This window comes from Grus americana, chromosome 1 (genome assembly GCF_028858705.1).
Source record: "Grus americana isolate bGruAme1 chromosome 1, bGruAme1.mat, whole genome shotgun sequence".
NCBI lineage: Eukaryota > Metazoa > Chordata > Aves > Gruiformes > Gruidae > Grus > Grus americana.
In genome coordinates this window covers 212,922,672-212,943,600 of record NC_072852.1, presented here as the reverse complement: position 1 = coordinate 212,943,600, position 20,929 = coordinate 212,922,672, and the positions used below count along the sequence as shown (strand labels likewise).

General features: G+C 37.1%; 1 protein-coding gene across 5 annotated transcripts in view; it reads left to right on the top strand.

The window, feature by feature from the left end:
- Window positions 1-20,929, top strand: part of PICALM (phosphatidylinositol binding clathrin assembly protein) — a 71,483-nt gene that overhangs the window by 39,024 nt on the left and 11,530 nt on the right. For 2 of the 5 annotated variants that reach the window (XM_054818914.1, XM_054818903.1), the window contains exons 7-17: window positions 14-120; window positions 1,306-1,347; window positions 2,002-2,087; window positions 3,338-3,461; window positions 3,813-3,949; window positions 6,474-6,574; window positions 16,261-16,368; window positions 17,295-17,426; window positions 17,516-17,546; window positions 18,366-18,465; window positions 20,007-20,030. In XM_054818914.1, coding sequence (XP_054674889.1) covers window positions 14-120; window positions 1,306-1,347; window positions 2,002-2,087; window positions 3,338-3,461; window positions 3,813-3,949; window positions 6,474-6,574; window positions 16,261-16,368; window positions 17,295-17,426; window positions 17,516-17,546; window positions 18,366-18,465; window positions 20,007-20,030 — 992 coding nt within the window. Of the gene's footprint in view, window positions 1-13; window positions 121-1,305; window positions 1,348-2,001; window positions 2,088-3,337; window positions 3,462-3,812; window positions 3,950-6,473; window positions 6,575-11,504; window positions 11,655-13,135; window positions 13,220-13,565; window positions 13,647-16,260; window positions 16,369-17,294; window positions 17,427-17,515; window positions 17,547-18,365; window positions 18,466-20,006; window positions 20,031-20,929 lie in introns of all 5 variants that reach the window. The other 3 variants (XM_054818924.1, XM_054818908.1, XM_054818934.1) reach the window with 2 other exon arrangements.

The window sequence follows — 20,929 nt, the reverse complement described above, 5'->3', positions numbered from 1 at the left end:
TTACTGTTTATAGAAAAATACTTTGATATGAAAAAGAACCAATGCAAAGAAGGCCTTGATATATATAAGAAGTTCCTCACTAGAATGACACGGATCTCTGAGTTCCTTAAAGTTGCAGAGGTAAACTTTAGTCAGCCAAATGTAGCCCTTTATTTGAAACAGCTTATAAAGAGCTTGTTTTCTCATAAAGCAGATACTTCTTCCTGCCAGCCTATTGCAGTTATATCAAGGGTCACCTTGTCAGTCTCTACCCTGGCGATTCGTTCATTGGAGGACTGTATTGAAAAACCTGACTACAAAATACTTACTGGTTTTTCTTTTACTTAAGGAGGGTGTATAAATATGCATTTAAAATTTCTTTGGTTACATAATAATTGTGAGCTTGCTTTAAACAAAGTAACTTCATGGTGATCTGCTTTCTATGGTTCTAGCTGTATTCTAGTTTGAAACCCACAATTCTGATACAAGTTTTAAATGAAATAACAGCGTCACAAATAAGAAATTGAGACAAGTAGATGAACACGTGATTATTTTTTTAAAGATGTCTTGGCTATAGGTGTGTTTATAGAGGAAAAAGCAGTTATTCTGCAAAATGTATTGTTTGTGGGTTGTTTGGCGGTTTTTCATTGTATTTAGTCTGTTGCATTTTTGTTTCTGAAGCATTGCTGAATTGATGTCCTAGTATTATGGAATTCCTCAATTGAGATATGCTCCTGTTCTTGTTTTGCTTTCCTTCGTTATTCATAACTTTCTTAACAAAAAATTAAGCCCTGAAGCTTGGCTCGCTGTCTGTCCTGGCAGAATAATCTATCAGAGGTACTACCTGCAGCTATGTTCAGCTGATAACACTATCAACTGAAGGAGAGAGTATTAATCTTTCTATTCTAACAACATATATCCTGCTGCAGAACACCTTGAGTTTCATATGCATTTTAGAAAACAATTTCTTTACAAAACTTTGAAGGTGCTTTGTTTTAGCAAAAATATGGTCTATAAAAGTGGGTCTGAGAATTTACCACATAAATTGTGGAATATGCAGACTTCTCTAGCCTTAAAATTCTGAAACAGTGGATTCTAAGGTTGTATCTGTTAAAGTATGTCTGCATGCCTACTTCAAATGTATATAGATTTAACAGTAGAATTTATTATTTCCAACCGTCATAAAGTTTGGATTGTGGAGATTTAAAATGTACATGGACAGGTTTGCGCTTTTTACATGACTTTATCTTAATGTTGTTTGCTTTTTGAGCATCTCTGCCTTGAACAAATGCAAACAAGTTCTAAAGCTCATTTGTTTTATTACAGCAAGTTGGAATTGACAGAGGAGACATACCAGATCTCTCACAGGTAGATAAACCTATTATATGTTTGCCAGTACATGTCTGCTTTGGGGTTGCATAATCAGAAAACCTTGGCATTATGGCATTCACTTATGCTTTCTTGCGTATGTTGTCACCAAGTTATTTCCAAGTTTGTGATTAAATCCAACCTCTGTCAGAGCCTGGCTTTTATACGCAGTGATCCTATTGTAAAACATTACAGATGTTTCTGTCGTACTCTAATTGAGTTTTAAGACAACCTGATTTCTGTCATGCTTGAAGATACAATTTGTATCTGTGAGTTCACATAACGAAACTTTTACATGATATTATGAAGCTGTGGTTTTTAGCAAACTTGCTTTTGGCTATATGCCCATTTAAATCATTGTGAGGGCTTGCAGAGCATACACATAGAAATGACTTTAGGTACAATTTCCTCCTTAGTGTCTCTTGAAATACTGACTCCTTCCGACTGCCTGCTTGCTGTTTCTTAGCTGTTAATTTTAACATCTCTTGACATATTTCAGTACTTACTGGTGAGTCATTATGACAGAGTAATGTAGCGAGGAAAGTACATCACCTGGTATTTTAAGTCATTAAATACGTACAGGACGCCAAGATGCGATATAAGTATTCTGAGCTGTTTTACCAGTTGCCCTACAGTTGCATTCTCTTTTTGCAGGCACCGAGTAGCCTTCTTGATGCTTTGGAGCAACATTTAGCTTCTCTAGAAGGGAAGAAAATCAAAGATTCCACAGCTGCAAGCAGGTGCTTATGCCCTTGTCCTTTTAAACTTTTAAATTTGTTGAATCAAATGTTAAATCCATTATTTTTTTTATTTCATTATAAACTCAGGTTAGCGTAGGCTATGTTGAAGATAAAGACTGTATTATAATAGCAATGATAGAATAGCAAGTTACCATATCTTTTGCTAAGTACTTAAGATAGCTTCTTCCAGGTTAACAGAACTGGAATCTAAGGAGCTGCAAGCACTTGTTGTAGAATCCCTCGTGTAATAGTTATATACTTTTAGCATTTCATCTTGAACTTCTGAAAGGAAACTAGGTTTTTTTCACTTAGTGCCTGTAAATGTTCATTTAATGTTAATAATCAGACTTCTGTAAGGTATGCGACATTTATTTATTAATGTCCTTAGATTCTTATATCTCTAATCTGTTTTTTGTCAAAGGCAAGAAAATGCTTCCAGAAGTCCTTAAATTAAGAATAGATTTTTAAAGTAATCAGGGATTAAAGCCATACTGTATAAAGTGAAAGGCAGTCCCTGATTTTAAGTGCTTGCTAAAACGCTAAATGCAATCTAGAGGAGTCTTCTAGGCAACTAACTAAATTTTAAAAAGCTTAATATTGGGGGGAAGACTTGCGAAATTAAATAGCATTTCTTTATTGCATGTTTAAAAAATAAGGCAGTAATATTTTGTGTTCTTTTTTTATGGTAGTGACAATATTAGGTCTTATTTTCTGAATATTTGCTTTCGTTTGTAAGATCACTTTAGTTTGTTTTAAAACTTAACTGTTTCTTTTAAATCTTTTTGTACACTCTTAAATATGATAATAAATTACAAATTTTTTCTCTGGGATATACTAGTTGCATTGATAGTTTCTTAACTAAGCTTGTTAAACTAGCAACAATTTGAATTGGAGCCCAGATTACCAGACATTCTCGTGTGTCTACAAATAATGCCATCTTAGGCAAACAGGAAAAGAGCAAAGGCTTCAAACATGAATTCTGTGATCCAGTTTGGAGGGGAAACATTTAAGGGAGAAAATCTAAAACCCAGTGTATGAGAGTAGATGGCATATTTTCTAGGCGTTTTCATTTTGCAGTTCATACAGTATCTCTTATTTAAACTTACCACTTTGTCTTGTACAGTGGAAGATATCACCAATGTTATAAAGAGTTCAGAAGGAGACTGGGTGGATACAAGGAAAGTGTTCTTTAGATGTTCCTATCACGTCACCTGTTAACAGCCAGCTTTTCTTCTGTCCAATTACTTTAGAGCTACCACCCTTTCCAATGCAGTCTCTTCCCTTGCAAGCACCGGCCTGTCCCTCACGAAAGTTGATGAAAGGGAAAAACAAGCTGCGTTAGAGGAAGAGCAGGCTCGCCTAAAAGCTTTAAAGGTAGGCATACAGAATTTTTACTTGAAATCACTCTTCCTATGTTTTTATTGATAGCTTATTAAGGTTCTTAAAGGAGCAAAGGGAAAAAACAATTATTAATACTGCACGTGTACTGTTGGCAGAGCACTGGAAGCAGAATCTTATGTATGTATACCGTGCAACTTGTGAAGAATTTGTTAGAATAGTTTCTGAAGGATTTGTGGTACCACAGACTCTTGTAATTATAAGTAGCTGACACTAGTGTGTGGAATAAATAAAACAAATTTTTTAAGTTCTGCTTTGCTTTACTTCCAAAGTCATATACACAAATGTTGTTTCTGGATTTCTTATGCCAGCTCACTTTCCCAACAGGAGCAACGTCTAAAAGAACTTGCAAAGAAACCTCATACCTCTTTAACAACTGCAGCTTCTCCCGTGTCGACTGCAGCAGGAAGCATAATGACTACACCAGCCATTGATATTTTTTCTACTCCTAGCTCTTCAAACAGGTATGCTTAATGGTGTTGCTTCACTGTGAGATGCGATGCAACTAGAGTTTCCTCTAAATTTCTGCTGCGGAGTACACATTGCAAAAGGTTGGTTGGGAGTAGAGCACATTAGTGATGTGATAAGAAACGATATTATGGGTAAAGTTGATGGGAAAATAACCTATTGCCGTAAAGAATGTAAAAAGTGTGTTTTCATCATCCACTTGCAGAATGGTTTCTGATAAGAACCAACTGCTGACAGCACTTGTAGCTGTTCTTAGTTGGTGAGCCAGGTGGTTGGAACTGTAAAATACACGTGCTTTGTCCCCAGAGAACCTCACAAGTTGATTTGGGAAAAGTAAAATAAAAATTCAGCTTGGGAGGTCATAAAGATAATACTGAATTTAATGTTGTATTTCTAGATCTTTAAAAGTAGAGTGGTATGAAATGTTCTTGGTAGATTCTGAGAAAAAAGAAAGCCTGAAACAGGGTTTGAAAGAAGTGAGGCAAGTTTTGCAGTCTTGAGTTGTATCTGGAACATCTCTGTCTGCAAGGACTTGCAAAGATAGTGCAAGAGTACTCACTGCATGCTAATCCTGATCTTTGACTAGCAAGAACTGTTGGTATAAGTGTGTGGTCTTCGTTCTGTGAAATACCTGTCAAATCAAGCAGTAGATACAGTGCTTTTATCAGTATAGAAGGAAATAGCTCTCTGAAGGCTTATTTTTGCTTTGGGTGTGATCCTGAACCTAAAGGGATTGCTTAGTTGTTCTGTCAGAGCTACTTGTCTCCTTCAGCTTTTTGCTGTTGTTTGAAAGTAGTCAGCACTTTGACAGCCTTCTTTCCCTATTAGAAGGCTATTGTAGGAAAGTGTTTGACACTGAATACGTGGAAAATAGCTGAATCACCTCTAAGGAGCTAGAGAATCTGTCAGTGTAAGTAACTGCAAGACTTCTTTGAAAAAGGATTTTCTTTCAAATTGCTTTTTAGAGGCCAAAATATTTGAAATGGGCGTCTGCTTTGAACTAGTAAGTTTGAATATCTGATCTTGCTTCTCAAGAGGTCTGAAACATAGAAACATCTGATAAAGCTTTTTCAAGCTGCCAGAAATGCTACATAGTGAAGACAAGAACATTTTTTTTCTAAAAAAAAGCCCAAATGGTAGTTTGTCTTCATGTTTAAATTCAGTTGCTGGCAGTATGACTGCTATGAGCAACGAACTCAGGAGCTTCCATGAAGGCATATGTTGGGTCATAAGTTCAGTTGCTGGCCACTAGATGCAATGTCTGATTAATCCCTGTCATTAACTTGAACAAGCTTTACCTTGAAAATTATCTTGGTTCTGCTGCTCACATTACAGGGCTGTGCTAGACCATGCTGCTTTTTAATAGGACCAGTAGTGGCAAAACATGATTTCAATCACTGTTGAAATGAAATAGTAAAAATTGAATGATGCAAGTGATTGGGTCAGCAAGAGAATATACAGAGATCTAGGATGTCGCTATTAGCCTTTAAACTCTTGTACTTGTCTCAGATTGAAAGATGCTTGGGTGCCGCAGTGGCTTAGCTTCTGTCTGTAGTAGTGACCATACATGCAAATTTTGGTTCATTTTGTGTGCTAGACAGTTCTGGGTGAGCACCAATACTCCAGTTTTTTTCAGGACTAATTTAAAGTGTGAAATTAATTCTGCAAGAGGATGAATTTAACTGTTCCTGTTTAACTCTTGAAATTATTGCAGCAGTTGTATTTCATAGAATCATAGAATGGTTTCGGTTGGAAGGGACCTCAAAGACCATCTAGTTCCAACCCCCCTGCCATGGGCAGGGACACCCTCCACTAGCCCAGCTTGCCCAAAGCCCCATCCAACCTGGCCTTGAACACTTCCAGGGATGGGGCCTCCACAACCTCTGTGGGCAACCTGTTCCAGTGCCTCACGAAGACTTTACGACTTTATTCTTCATTTCCATGTGATGTTCTTAGGTTTCAATTTGGTTTTGAATACTCTAAAATGTGCATTTAAATGAGTTTTCATTCACACGACTAATGTGTGACAAAGTGTTTCAAAGCTTCTTACATTTTGCTTTCCCCAGAGTTCTTCAGTAGCTCATAGAGGTAAGCCAGTTCCTCAGCAGTGGTTGGTAGTGGAAAGATACGAGTTGCGGAATTAAGATGTCACATTTTGGTGGTGCAACCCCTTAGAGTTCATCCTGTCAGTCTGCTTTTGTCATACTGTAGGGCTTTTGTATGGCTTTTTTTAAAACGTAGCTGAAGATTGCTGAACGTAATATGCTGTAGCCCAGTTGGTGGACTGTGAGGAAGATGGCAAGACTGCTGTCTTAGCTGTGACAAAAGTCACTTAGCATAACATAGAACTCAGCTTGCTAAATTAACACTTTTCGACTTTCTGATTTTTGCCTTAGTTCTATCCATTTTGTAACAACCAATTTGTAACAAAGCTTTCTTTACTGTTGACAGTCACTAGCATTCACCTTGTATTGAAAACTGTGATGTAGTTCAAACAGTTGTGTTAATTTGTCTTTGTAGCACTTCAAAGCTGCCAAATGATCTGCTTGATTTGCAGCCAACTTTTCATCCGTCTGTACATCCTATATCTGCTGCCCCACAAGTAGGAAGTACCTGGGGAGGTAAGAACTCTGAATTGAATTAAGGTTCTAATTGCTATGGCCATGTTCCTGTAAATGATTTCCCTAGTCTCTGGGCTGTTTCTTCCTTAAAAACAGAAATCTTGCAAAGACAAGCTACAAGTGCAAGAGAGCAGAAAAAGTCAAATCTGGGTATGAATTAAAATAATGTACAAAGAATTTTGATAGGAGATGTTTTAGTAGCAAAGTTACTTTAATTGTTGACCAGTTCTGTCAGCCTCATAACTGCTGTCTTCAAGAGTCACGTAGCAAGCCACGGAAACTTCGCTGTGAGAAGTCAGTTCTGTGAAGATATCTGCCAGATAGCCCACGTTGCATACATGGAACTTGAATACAGTTGGTTTGGGGTTTTTTTATATACATTTAAGATTTTGTCTAATGTTAAATCACATTTGCAGGTGATAATAGAGAAAAACTTGTATGAGACCTGAACGGAGGCAGTTGTGACAAATGCATAGAAAGCAAGAAAATCCTAAGTTAGTTACTGAAAACAATAAGGCACCTCTTTACAAATTCTCTGTTGTATTTCATTTAATTAAAGGCAAATTAGCAAAAAGCTGTGGTTGGATCTCTGTAAGTGACAACATTTATAAGGAACTCTTCCATCTGACTTCAGAACATCCAAATTGTCATTCTGCCCAGTTGCTAGGATGGACTGAATGAGATGTTAGATTATCTTATTGATACAGACAAGTCCTTAAACCAAGGAGGCAAGCAAGAGCATTCCAGAAAGTCATGAGTGTTACTTCAAGGTTAGTTTGAGCGATAAAGCATCTAGTCATTTGTTCAAAGCCAGTTTTCTCTTTGCTACTTTGCGGTGTTCCAGAATACTTCTGATACAGGTGACACATTGCCTGCTTGCACCATTGGTTGTACTGGTGGAGGATTAAAAATCTCTTATAAAGATGTTTCTTTTCATTTTTCTGCATAAATCACAGTTAATAAAATGATAAACTCCTGAACTATGTGGCTGTTTCCAGATTATTTTTTTATAAATCAGGTGTTTGCAAAAATGCTTTCTTTTATGATGTGTGAAAAATTGGGAGTTGCTGCTTCAGAAAGTCTTGTAGACATCAAAATAATCTTGTTCTGAAACTTTAGTTCACTATTTCTTTTTATGAGCTATAGCTTTTCCTAAGCATCTTTCCAGTTATCTAACATCATCATAATAAGCAGTGTATGTATTTTAATTTCCTATTTAATTTTTACTGTATACTTTGTGTTTTGTGTATCTTCTTGCATTTGTTTGTAGGGAAGTATCACACAGTTTTGAGTGATGGGACAATACTAATATATGTAGCTTCAAAAATAAATAAAAGTAGTTTACTTGTCCTTTAGTTTTGCTGAGCAGAGCATCTTTTGACAAAGATGCAGTGAGGAGTGTATCGAGTTATGCATACAGATTTCAATGTTTAATAGGCTTAGAGTTTAGAAATGGAGAAAAATGTTTTGGCTCATCTTGTTTGCTTTCTGGAAAATATCTTCTGTTTCAGCTTGTCGTAGAAGTGGGGGGATTATCTTCCCCTTGAAGCTCATATCACAATCTAGCATTTCTTTATTAACCTGCAACTCTGTGTTTGTTCAATGTCGTGTTACTCGTGGTAAGAGTCTTCAGTAACAGTCATCGATATATCTGCTTACTATTGACACATTTCTAAATACTTCTAAGATTTAATTAACTGTGAAGATTTTTGGATTGTCTGCTACAATTTTAGGCTAAAATTCTGGGATCACCATTTTTTGTGTTACCTTTCATCAAAAAAAAAAATCTCTTCAGCTTTACAGACATGGACACTAACTTCACGTAGGTGAGGTAGATAAGAAGTGCTTTCCACATTTTGCAGATGGGGAAATCTGAGCAATTAACTGACTTGTCTGAAGTCATATGGCAAGTCAGTGGCAGAGCCAAGAATGGAACCTGAACTATTTCCAGTCCTGTGCTCTAACCACTGCACAGCATCCCTCCCTTAGGTAATTTTCTGACATGATGATCTTTGTAGTTGGTGTATATGGTGACTTTGAGAAGAGTATCGAACCAGCTACAGATAGCAATGGACTAAAATCAGTTACTGGTTAAAAATTTTATACAGCAACTCTTAGGTATGTAATAAAAGGATAAGTTGTTTCAAAGGCATTATATTTGGGTTGCTGCCTTTTGTCTCGTGCTTCCAAAAATGTTAAAACTAATGAGGTTAAAAACTCCTGGAGAATGGGTTCTGCAATTGTCTGTTTTCAGTTTACTTTTTTCAAACTGTAAGAGATGCCACTGAAAAACCTTTGTCACTGTTCTCTCAGATTAAGTTACCCAACTGGAAGTATTTTAAGGTAGAAGTTTGCAAAGTTCAAATTACTCTTTTAAATGCACCTGAATCATTAATGCCTAATGATAGCCTGAAGGTGCAGTGATTCCATTGACACAAACAGATGCCATGTGTATTCTAGGATGAAATTGGGCTTTACAAACATTGAGATGTTGCTGGCAGGAGAGACAGCAATTTTAAAACTCTGAATATGCAAGGATATAAATTGCCTAAACCCAATTAATTTTCAGTTACTTCTGTCGCTAGCATTGGCAAGTTTTGAGACTTGGACAAGATTGAACACACTGGCTAGAATTAGAATGAGGCAGACCAGTGAGGAGTCTGAGAACAGATGACATTTCCGAGAAAATCTTGATAATCTAAAGTTCTATTGTATTGTTTCACTAGTCAAAACACCTGAAACTCCATATGCAACCTTGGGATTTGGGAACAGAAAGCAGTATATAGTCATTTTTCTGTTAAGTACATTTGTAAAGTAATTCCGGTGGAGAGTAGTTTCAAACAAATATAGTTAAAAACTTTTTATCCTTTTTAGCTTCTTTCATATTGTTTTATCTGAGCTGTTTATTGGGATTGTACCAGCTGTGTCTGGTACATTTGCCAGCTATCAATTTGTACCTAAACTTCAGGAGCCAAACAAATGTATTGGTGTGAGAATAATCAGTTTGGCCTATCTGTTTGGACTTCTTCCAATTACAAGGAGAACCAATAGAATCAGAAGAATGTGAAGCAGCAACAGAAAAAGCAAGCAGGAGCTGATTAAGGGATAATCTGCCCTGTTTTATTGCCAGATCTGTTTGTTCTACAGCTTCTAGAATAGCATTTGAAGCAGGCAACAGTTTTAAGCAGTACCTGAAAGCAAGGACTCGTTTTCAGGTGACTGGCTGATTGGCATGTCCACAAGTACATTAGGTGGCAATATTACTATCTAAACCATATGTAAGACAACACAAAGTTTTGTGTTGCTGTTGCGTATTGCAAATACTGTATTAGTTTATTCTGCTTATCCTTTATTCAGTGTTTGATGCTGTCATTTTGCTGACCGAATGATTTAGAAAAAGGCTTTTTAAGATACTTAACTCATTCTTGTAATGTAGGCAAGCAATTTGGGAGAGAAATCAGGTCTTACTGAATAAGATGTCTTGACCTTGCAGGAAATCAAAGCATGTATTAAGCCTGCAAAGAATAATGCAGTTATGGCTTTAAAATTTCATTTTCTTTAGGACTTGCATGTGACTGAAATCTACCTGTTATCAAGCTGTGTGGGATTTAGAGCTAACAATCAGGAGGTCAGATTCAGGGAGAGAAAATAACTTACACTTTAAACTGCTGCACGGTAGTATTTACAAGAGTTGTGGATAAATCGGTAATCTAACCAGGTTTAACAAAAAAAACCCCAAAAAACAAACACAACCACACACAAACAAAAAAAAAAGAAAAGCCAAAACTGAAGTGCTCAAGAAATCTCTCCTATAATTATTATTAAGACATTTCTCTGTAGTGGTTTTGCCTAGAAGAGTAAGTTGTGGTTCTAGGCACTGTGATAAAACAAATAGAGCTAGATGCAACTGTTGCTGCTCTCACTAGTGAGTTCTTGAGTTTTCCATCAAGGACTAGTGTGCTTTGAAGCCAGACAGCTAAACCACAGCTCCTTCTGTCAGCAAGTATTGTAGCTGCCTTTCCTCTCCTGTTTATCTGTTGGATCCTGGAGTACAGGAGTATTTCAGCTTGGCAATTGTATCTATCCTCCGGAAACCTCAACACTCTCCTATATGCCTCAGGAAGGCACTCACGTAGATCCATGTTTCCTTCATTCCCCAGTATGGTCTGTTTTTTAATAAGGAACGCTTTCTTCGTCACTGCTCACTGGCTGTTGCCCCTCAAAGCAGAGGAAGATATGCTTGCTTGCAGCTAACAGCATATCCACAACAAGCTTGTTGCTCCTGATGCCCTAGGTAGTAAGGAAAGTGCTTTTGTCCTCAATGTATTCATAGCTCTTGAAAATTTCATGATGCCCAGGAAAAAAAAAAAAACAAAAACAAACACACACACACACCCCCTCCCCGCCCATAAGCACAGTTTAACGAAGAAGGAAAATTACAGCTCCATTGTTTTTGTTTGTTCAGGTTTTAAAGCTGTCCTCAGGATGGTGTTGCATCAAATCCTCACTTAGCATCTGGGGCTCTGTTATGCTAAGAGGCAGTCTCCATGCCAGAGAATTTGTTGCAAGTGTCAGGACCGTGACGGAGTGAAGCAAAAAGTGATCGTCTTTAAAGAGGAATAACACACTAATTTTCAGTATAAAACACACTATGGAAGAAGCACACTTTATAAGATCAAGATGGTATTAAGTTAAAAAAAAATAGTAAATGTGTAGCTAGTATCTGTAGTATTTTTCTTGAGCAGAGAACGGATAATTCTGGACAATTTGAAAATTAAACAGTTAGCTAGGTCATCCAAGTTTAGAGACATCAGGAGAAAACTAAACTTCCTGGACTCCTCTTAACTCTTACTCTTCTATACCTAGGAAGCAGCATGTAACTAAATCCATCTCCCTTTTCTTCTTTCTCTTGCTCTCTGGAATTGAACAGATCCTTTTTCTGCTACTGTTGATAGTGTTGATGATGCCATTCCAAACCTAAATCCTTTCCTAACAAAAACTAATGATGCTGCTCATCTGTCTGTGTCTTCTGATGTATCTACTTTCACCAGTAGGACACCCACACATGAAATGTTTGTTGGTAAAGTACCATTTTCAACTCATTTCCTATTTCCTAAAAATTTTAACATTATTTCAGTTTCTAAAGTGTATTTGTGGGGCCTTTCAAAAACTAAAAGCTGGTCATTTGGGGCTGATTTAGTGCTATGTTAGAACCGATTTAGTAATTGTGCCATGAAAATGGTGTTAAAATCCTTGCTTGGCTATGTAGGTGGGATTCTACCTGATGTAAAGGAATTTACTTACAGTTAAAGCAGTTGCTTGAGTGCAGTTTTACACAAAGTCTGTTATGTTTGGGAATTTTAGGGTAAAATACTACATATGCCTGAGAATGAAAACAAAATGATACTTTATTGTTCCTTAGGTTTAAGTGTTCTTTTTAAACACAGAAGCTTAATCTAATTTTTTGATCGTGCATGTTTTTCCCCCAATCATGTGGGCATTAACCAAACTGATAAAGCCATGCATGTTCTGGTGTGTGATCTACTCATGCTGTTTACCTACTAGGCAATAAACTAATGAGTCACCTTTTTAAACCTGTTGAAATCTTATTTTGGAGGTGATTCAGCGTGGCTGTCATTAGAAATCCCTTTGACATTCCTGTTGATGCAGCTACATCGTAATTTGATTACTTTTCAATATGAAGATTTAAGTTAGCTTTCATAGACTAAAAATCAATTAATTACATGTCAGTTCTGTTCTTGTGCAAATCTAGGTTTAAAGACAATTGCACTGCACCACTGGTTTCCTTTTTGCAGGTTGAACCCCGCTAGAACTGATCACAGAATAATCCAGTCTCTTTTATAAGAAATCTTTGATATGTCTGATACTTGTTACCAGAGATAAAATGAAGGAATCTCTTTAGAGATATTAATACCTCCTGCACTTTGTCCCCTTAGTTAACTGATTTCATAGCTTGTCTTTGATTAGTGGAAAGAAAAAAACAAGCAAGATCAAGTACAAGAACTCTTGCTGTTAACTTCTCTCAGTAATTCCCAGGGAGGATTAGTTGGCTGAGGCAGTAGTATACAAATACTTTAAGCTGGTACTACTGCGTAATAATCTGGCCTGTGCTTCTAAACAGTCTTTCCCATGCTTCCAATAAAATTTGTATGGTTCATGTGAATGTAGAATGATTATTTGAAACACGGCTTTTTTTTAAGTAGGATTATTATTCAATCAGATTGGTTTCCTCTGTATAATTTGTTCTGCAGTCATGAAAAAGTTGCGGCAGTGCAGGGCATGAATAATGAGCCTGGTGGGTTTTTGTGGCACCGACTGGTTTGTGCTGGTATTCACCACTCGACAGCCCTGAAGTCGCTGGAGTAGGTGGCATTGATACATTGCATTCCTTTCTGACGTCTCCTTCTCTAAAGATATATCTAGAACCAAAGTGTGACCACCTGACAGATTGATACTTGAAATGTAAATGCAGTTTTAGCTGTAGCACAAACAAGGTGCTACGATAATGTGGATGTAAAATAACTCTTTCTGGTTCTTTAGATCATTACAATCCATTTACTGCACTAAATCCCTTTGTGGCAACCAAATATGAATCCACTATTGGGCTGTATCCTTATACTTCAGGTATAAGAAAAATGCCTTGAAGCTTTTACACTCATTTCTTTTAAGGGTGTAAAACATGGCATTTGCTTGAAATAATAAGAGTGTTTATCCTAATATAGTTGTAACTTTGAACCCATGCTTTTCCCCTTTTGTGTTTATAGATCATGTAAACTTGTTTCTTACTGTATGTCTGATGTGTATTGATTTCATTCCATTGGTTCTATGTTGTTAGAGTATACATGGGTTTATAGACTGACCTGAAATTAAATTTTTGAATAGCAGATAAACAGTATATCTTGGTTCTCTTTCTGTAACTCTTCCTCTTCTCCTTTCCTGGTTTTCTCTCTTGTGTAATATGCTTTATCAGATTCTTTTTGTGGTCCTCAAGCTTACCTTAATGCTTCTCATTTCCGCAATGAGCCTTCTTCTGTAGCTGGTCTATTTGGAGGTAGGTAATGGGATACAGCCTTACCACAAACACGGAATTTGAATGTGTTGTGTGCCTAGAACTAGTAGGTATATTGGCTACAGAAGTGCATTATTATAGTGGCTCCAACTTTTATTCATGTGCTTGTGCTAGGTGTGTTGTCACAAATGGTACATATTTTTCAGTTTGTGCTAAACTAAGGCTTGTTTAGTCTAAACATGAAATGAGTATCTCCCCATTTCAGGATCTCTTGTAGTTCACATGTTGCTGCATGCCACACACAAGACTGGCATGTTCTAAGTGTCTTCTCATCTTACTCTACCTCATTGCTTTTAAGATAAAGGGATTGGGATGTTCTTGCTGCTTATGGCATTTTTGTCGATATGTTACTCTTAAACAGTGCACTAAACTAGTACAAAGCTTTGCAACAGAATGTGAGAAAGAGGTATCAGCTGCATTAAGCTACTAGCTAATCATATGTGCAGCTGTGTAACACCTGTATAGTAACCCAGTACTGATGCTGACTCTAGAATACCATCCTGACAGTTGCTGGACAGGCTGTGGACTGTGACAGATGATAATCTGTCTAAACCAGATTGAACAGGGAGTGTTAACATTCTTGCTATGCAAGGTTTAGGAATACATTCAATAAATGGTTTGTGGAAGAGTTAGTTCTTAAAAGCACCATGAAGTCACATTTTGGTTTAGTGTCTTTGAACAGAAATTAGCTGGAGTCATTTAATGCAAGGTTAAACACTACGTATGACTCTTTCCCTTTGCTCCATATCCAAAAAGCAGGATGATTAGTTTCTGTCAAGTCTTGTTGGTTTATTCTCTCAAAGGAACCCCATTAAAAATACCGACCTTTGCACCTTTCAAAACATCCATGTTAGACAAAATGCCGTGGGCTGGTGGTTGATATTAGGAGTAGGATTTGATCTTTTTCAGAGGCTGACTCAAAGGAGTCCTATGTATTGTTTTGTCTTCTGGCTCATCTCATCTTGTTAGCTTCATAAAGCCTGAAACTTCCTTAGAATATGAGGGCAGGAAACTCAGCTTGTTTCAGTTAAGGCCTTTTTCCAAAGAAAAACATGAGCTATTGTAAGTCAAGTGTTCTATTAGTACAGGCACCGTTTTAAGAGTTGCAGGACATCCCATCAAAGGAATTCCTATCTGCAGTTCAGAGTCTCTGAAATGGCTTGTTACAACTTGACGGTATACTTGTCATAAAGATACTCATTTTGTTTTGTTGATTATTTACTCCTTATCTTTTCACACATTACTGCTTCCCATGTTTTGCTGTATGCTGTTTTCTTTGGTTAATTTTTAATGAAAAGTACATTGTTTGAATTCTTAGTGATGGATGCTTTTGAGTTATGAGTTGTATGTTCCTTTTAAGACAAATAGGAAGGAACAAGTAATCCAAATTTGTTTTTTCTGTGGAGTTTATTTTCAAGGATAGCATCCTGTAGTTATTAATTTTTTAGGTGAAATATGACTGACTTCAAGAAAACAGTAAGATTGAAATGAGGTGCTAAATGAAATCCAAGAAGTATTCTTCATCAGTTATTTCCGCTCATTGCAATGTTTTAGTGCTGAAGTATTTCTGATCCTTTTCTTTTATTTCTCTGTATCATCAAAATTTCTCTTAGAAACCAGAAGAGCTAGTTTTCAAGATGGCATTGCATTTTTTTGGTGCTTTTCATATAAAGTGATAATTACTTCTGTAATTGCCTGAATATCAAGATGTGCATGCACGCTTGTGTGTGTGATCATATGTAAAACACAATTTTAGAAACAAATCAGTATTCGCTTCCATATTACTGAACTATCAATACTGCCGAACATCATATGCAATGCTTTGTACTACAATAAATTTTCACAGTATTGAAAAAAAAATTGTGTGTTTGGAGAACACTGCTTTACAGATACATAGGAGACAAATGGAGTAAGTTCAGACAGGAATAGGAGTTGAAACATGGCTTTAACTCCCCGTATCTTGCCGTAATTACTAGAAATGTACCTGCAAAACATGGTCACCTGCAAAATGTGTGTTCAAAAATAACTAAGCAAGCACTATAAAAATTATTGGTATTAAAAGTCTAATCAAAGGCGTTACCAGTCAGGCACCTTGGGATAGTTTGGTTCTTATTCTAGTTGTATCTAAGAGAACTGCTCAACTAATATAAAACATGGAGGGAATAATCTTCAGGCAGGCAATCTGGCAACAGATTCTGTACCCAACCAGCTTCTTTTCCTGGAGAAGCGTGGGGATTATTTCTTCAATAATTTTATTGTAAGTATTTGGTAACAGAATAAGGAAGATGTGAATGGGTAGTCCAGAGATTTAGCAGCTGGGGGCAGGAGTGTCTTTTATGGCCTGTCTGTCCAGTTTTTGAGATGAAACCTCTCTTTGGAGGAGTAACTCCAAATAAATTTCAAATAAACTGTTTCCAGCTGTTTCTCTTACATGTTTTTCCAGTGTCAGGGTGTAACATGGACCTTTGAGGTATTCCTAGTCTTTCTGCAAGTACTTAAATAATCTACATATTTATTTGGCTTGTCTTGCATAAAGAAGGTGGATTCATGGGAAATGCTGTATGGAAACATTCAACTTCTTTCTTTTTCCCCACAGGGTTCACTCCGTCTCCTGTTGCTCAACCACAGCCATCAGCTGGCCTTAATGTTGACTTTGAGTCTGTGTTTGGAAACAAATCTTCTAATGTTGTCCTAGATTCTGGTGGTAAGACACTTACTAAAATAGATGACATATGTCCTTTTAACTTCTTGAGGTATAAATTTCATAATCTGTATTTACTTGTACTGCTGTGATAGTGTTCCAGCTGAAGAAAAGAAAGCTGACTTTAAAAGGTCAATAACGGCGTTCGTAATCCAGATTTTCTTTATTAAGCAGATAATTTTTCCTTACATACTGTTTCTTTGTGCACCCTGCTGAAATGTTTACATTGATTTCCTTCACTTTAAATATTTTGTGCATTGAATCTTCACACAGTGAACAGCCTTTACTTTTACATGCTGTCAACTGAGATTAAGTCTGTATTTGTAGAGTATGGTCAGAAGAGATAAACTGCATCTTAATTTTATATATCTCTGCAACTCATTTTTGGCACTACTTTGCCTACATGTTACTCTTTTGATGTTAAAGTTATTTCAAAAAATGATAAATTATCAAAACGTACACAGTTAATTTGGATTGTAGTCATAGCTACTACTCTTCTTTTCAGCATCTGGAAAGTTAAATACTTTCTGTTCTTTTGATATTGAACTCTTGACATCGGATTCTTTTTGGGCAAAGCAGTAATTCGCTAAAAGCAAATACATAAGTGTTTTTATAAGACTGAAATACTTTAGGTATTTCTTCTTTATTTTGTTTTACAATTTCATTGCTTTGCTGTCATTGCGAATCTGTTCCATGTAAAATGGATGCCACGTAGGTTAAACTAGTAAAGTGAAACCTCCTTTGTGTGGTAACTATCTCCTTTATTAAGAGGCATGGTAAGTTTTATCCTTCTTGTATAGTGTAGCATCACTAGGTTAAATTTTGTATTTTAACCGTAGTGTTGAACTTGCTGTTTGTTTAATTGAATGTCACAACACTCATGGGAGGCCCGTGATTCAAATCACTACTTTTGTGTTTATCATTCCAAGGCTTTGATGAGCTAGGTGGTCTCCTGAAACCAACAGTGGCCTCTCAAAACCAGAGTCTTCCAGTTGCCAAAGTACCACCTAACAAATTAGTATCAGATGATCTGGATTCATCTTTAGCCAACCTCGTAGGCAGTAAGTATTGAACCACTAACATATAAACACTTACTTAATTCTTTTAAATTACTAGAAAGTCAATAATACCTTTTTTTACTCTGTGACAGATTTGGGCATTGGAAATGGCACTACTAAAAAGTAAGTACGCTTAATCAAACGTTGAGCGTTTTGATTTTCTTGATAGTGAATTTTTATGAAAGTACAGGTTCTAACCTGTGTGTACCAACACAATGTTAACCTTCAGAGTGTGTTTGGATTGTACATTGTTTCTCATACAAGGTTGTTGAGAGCTGTTGGAAGGTGGCTGTAGACTGAGTGGTAGTGACAGTGATAAGAGCAGGCAAGATGTCCTCCTGTCTCTGATTCCTTTCAGGCTTTGTGTATTTTTAGGAAATGAGTTCATCAAAATGTTTCTTTGTAGGTGATCTTAGCACACTTCATAAATACTTTGTGTGATCTGAGTGTGTGCAGGGCTGTATTAAAAATTGTGAAACTACCACCTCTGACTTGTGGTTGACCTTTAGAGAAGTGAATTTTAAAGCAGGGCGTGTTCTAGAATAGCAGCAAAACTGAGAATGCGATTAGCAAATTTCAGGCTTACCGGGACGATCTGTGCCAACTCTGAAATCATTCAGAAATCTAGTATGCAGTTATCCTAACTAAACTATCTTGACCCAAGGAAAGTCAGCTGGACTAACTTACCTATACTGGGGAACTTGACTGAGATTAGATAAAGTGAGGTGGCTCATGTGGAACATCTTACCTTACTTTGCCTAGCCAAAACAAGCTGTCAGAGACCTTTTATCAACTCCTTTGCTAAATGAGCTTCTTCACTAACAAAAGAAGCCACATTTCCAAGAGGAAACATTGTTTACCTGAGGGAGTTTTGTAAAAAAAAACCAAAAAAAAAACAAACCCCAATGTTTTCTAACAACTCTTAAAAAAATTTATTTGAAGTGATGTAAACTGGACTCAGCCAGGTGAAAAGAAACTGACAGGTGGTTCCAACTGGCAACCCAAGATTGCACCTACAACTGCATGGAATGCTCCGACGTTGGTAAGCAAACACTCATTTTAAAATAGTGAGTTCCCTGAAACATAAGAGATGCAGGCTGATGTATAATGGAGAAATTTGAAAGTGAGCTATAGTTGCAGTAAAAGGGTAGGAGAGAACTGAAGAAGTGGTTAGTTTGAGATGTGTACTGCTTGTATTTGTTTTCCTTAGCTGTGTGGCTCTAGTAAATAGTTTGTGATGTGACCCGTGCAGGTTTAGCATAAGCCAGGTCAGTAGTGTTTGACCAGCCTCTCTCATGGCAAGTCAGCAGCCTTCATGGTTTACTCAACTGACATGAAACTCTGAATTCCAGTGGTAAGGGGGGGGGCACTTTGCAATCTAGAAAAGTAGAAGTGTGAGAAGTATGTTCTTCAGGTGCACTGATACGTCACGTATGTGTACATTTCAACTCAGCATGTTCAGGGGGCAAGAACGGGCCGAGAGATTAATCCTCTTGATGCTTGCAGAGGTGTCTGTGCAGTGATGTGGGCTATAGGTTTCTTAATGTACGTAACTATTGCTTTCCTGCCCTGATGTGTGCAATTGTTTTTAATACGTGTCAGTTTTGGTGATCAACTTCATAGTGTCTACTGTAGCAGGTAGTATTGGCAAGGATTTTGGGGCAGCGTGTAGAGCGAGGGCCCTTAATTACAGGTCAAAAAAAAAAAAAGTTAAGACTTTACATGAGTAGCTTTCACCATGCTAACAGAACACTTTTGCATGTGAATCCTACTCACCCTTTTACCAATGACCTGGCGAACTGTACGTGGAGAGATCAGGTAACAAACCGCCTGGAGGATTTATTGCATCTGACTCTGTAACTGACAGGAGGAGGTTGAATCCACAGAGTAATAATACAATGTTGTGGATTCGGAAAGAGACAGCTTGTCTCCCTGGATCCCCCACCTCTTCCCTGCTGCATGTCCCTTAGAAACTCATTACATTTACGTAGGGAGAAATGTTTCTGGACCTTTCTGGAGGGTGTGTAGATATTGAGGAAACTGTAACTACTCACCTGCTTTAATGACTGGTGGTTTGAGTTTACTTGTGTGCTTGAATCTGTTTAATAACTCATATCTTGTATATACATCTTCTTGTGATAAGTCATTACATTTAACAGCTTTTATTACTTAGAGAAACTGTTGAGATGCTTCTCCTCCTGTGAAACTGTTCTATTAACACGAAAACCTTGAAACGGAAATAATCGGGGGTGGGGGCGGGAGTTTGTTTTCCTCTGCTGGTCTATTTATTGTTGCTGCTGCTTGCTAAATAAATATGCCTTTGAAAATAAGGCTTTCTTGTCTTTGGAAAAAAGGCATATACCAAATAAATGGACTATGCAAAACAATTACAAACCTCACAATGATGACAGTATCGCAGGTGTATGTTGTCTCAGTAAATGACTTGAATTACAAGAATGTGTTGGGGGAAACATTTAACGTATTTGTGAACTAAAATGCTATCTGTGTATATTCTGTTGTGTAAGTATTTGCTTCTAATCCAGTGTTATTGCATTATGTAATTGTTCTCCCTGGGAAATACAGAATGGCATGCATTTTCCACAATACGTAAGTGAAACAACCCACAGCCTTTTTGCAATCGACTGGCATGCTGATATTAACCACTGCTGTTGCAGAATCTCATAACCTTCTTGCTATTTACACATTTCTCATTTTAAAATCTTTGGTGTGCCAAAAATTGAGCTTTTCCTAGCATATATGAACTTCATAGGTGGTCTGCAGGCTCTTGACTCGAATGATGGCATGGGAAATACCAAGATTATTTTTCCTTGCTTTAAACTGTACCATTTGCTGCCAGAGAGCTGGGGTGTGTGTCTGTGCTGCCTTTAATGCACTTGGTGAATTTTGAATGAAGATAAAAATGTTTGTGTTTGAATAACTGCATGAAACCTCACGGGCTTCTGTGATACTTGGCACTTTATCCACGTTTATGGTAGATCTTGATTTTTTTTTTAAACTTTTTTTTTTTAGTGGGTAGAGACCAATATGTCATTAATACTCATATGGAAAAAGAAAATCCATGCTGACAGTTTACAAAGGGCAAGCAGTAACCTGCGCTTGCTGTCTGAGGAATGCAGACTTTCATTTCAAAGGATTTTTTCCTTTATGTCAACAGTGATATTGGTCTTTCCCTGTATTCTGTTTCTATTGCAGGATAACTCTAACTAAAGGATGGTAGGTCCATACTTGAGCACTCAAAAATAAATTTAGTCAGCATGTTTGTGTGTGTAGGTGTGAATACACAAGCAAAACAAAAAAAAAGTTATTTTCAGGATAGTTTTGCCGGTTTTGTGAACAGCACACAGTCTAGATAATGCTTGACCAGGGAAATCTGATCTGATGGCAATTGAAATGCCACTGACACTGGCTACTACCTATGAAAAGGCAGCTGATACCTTAGAACTGAATTCAAAAGCAGCTTTGCAGCTGTCCTATTCTTGATGTTA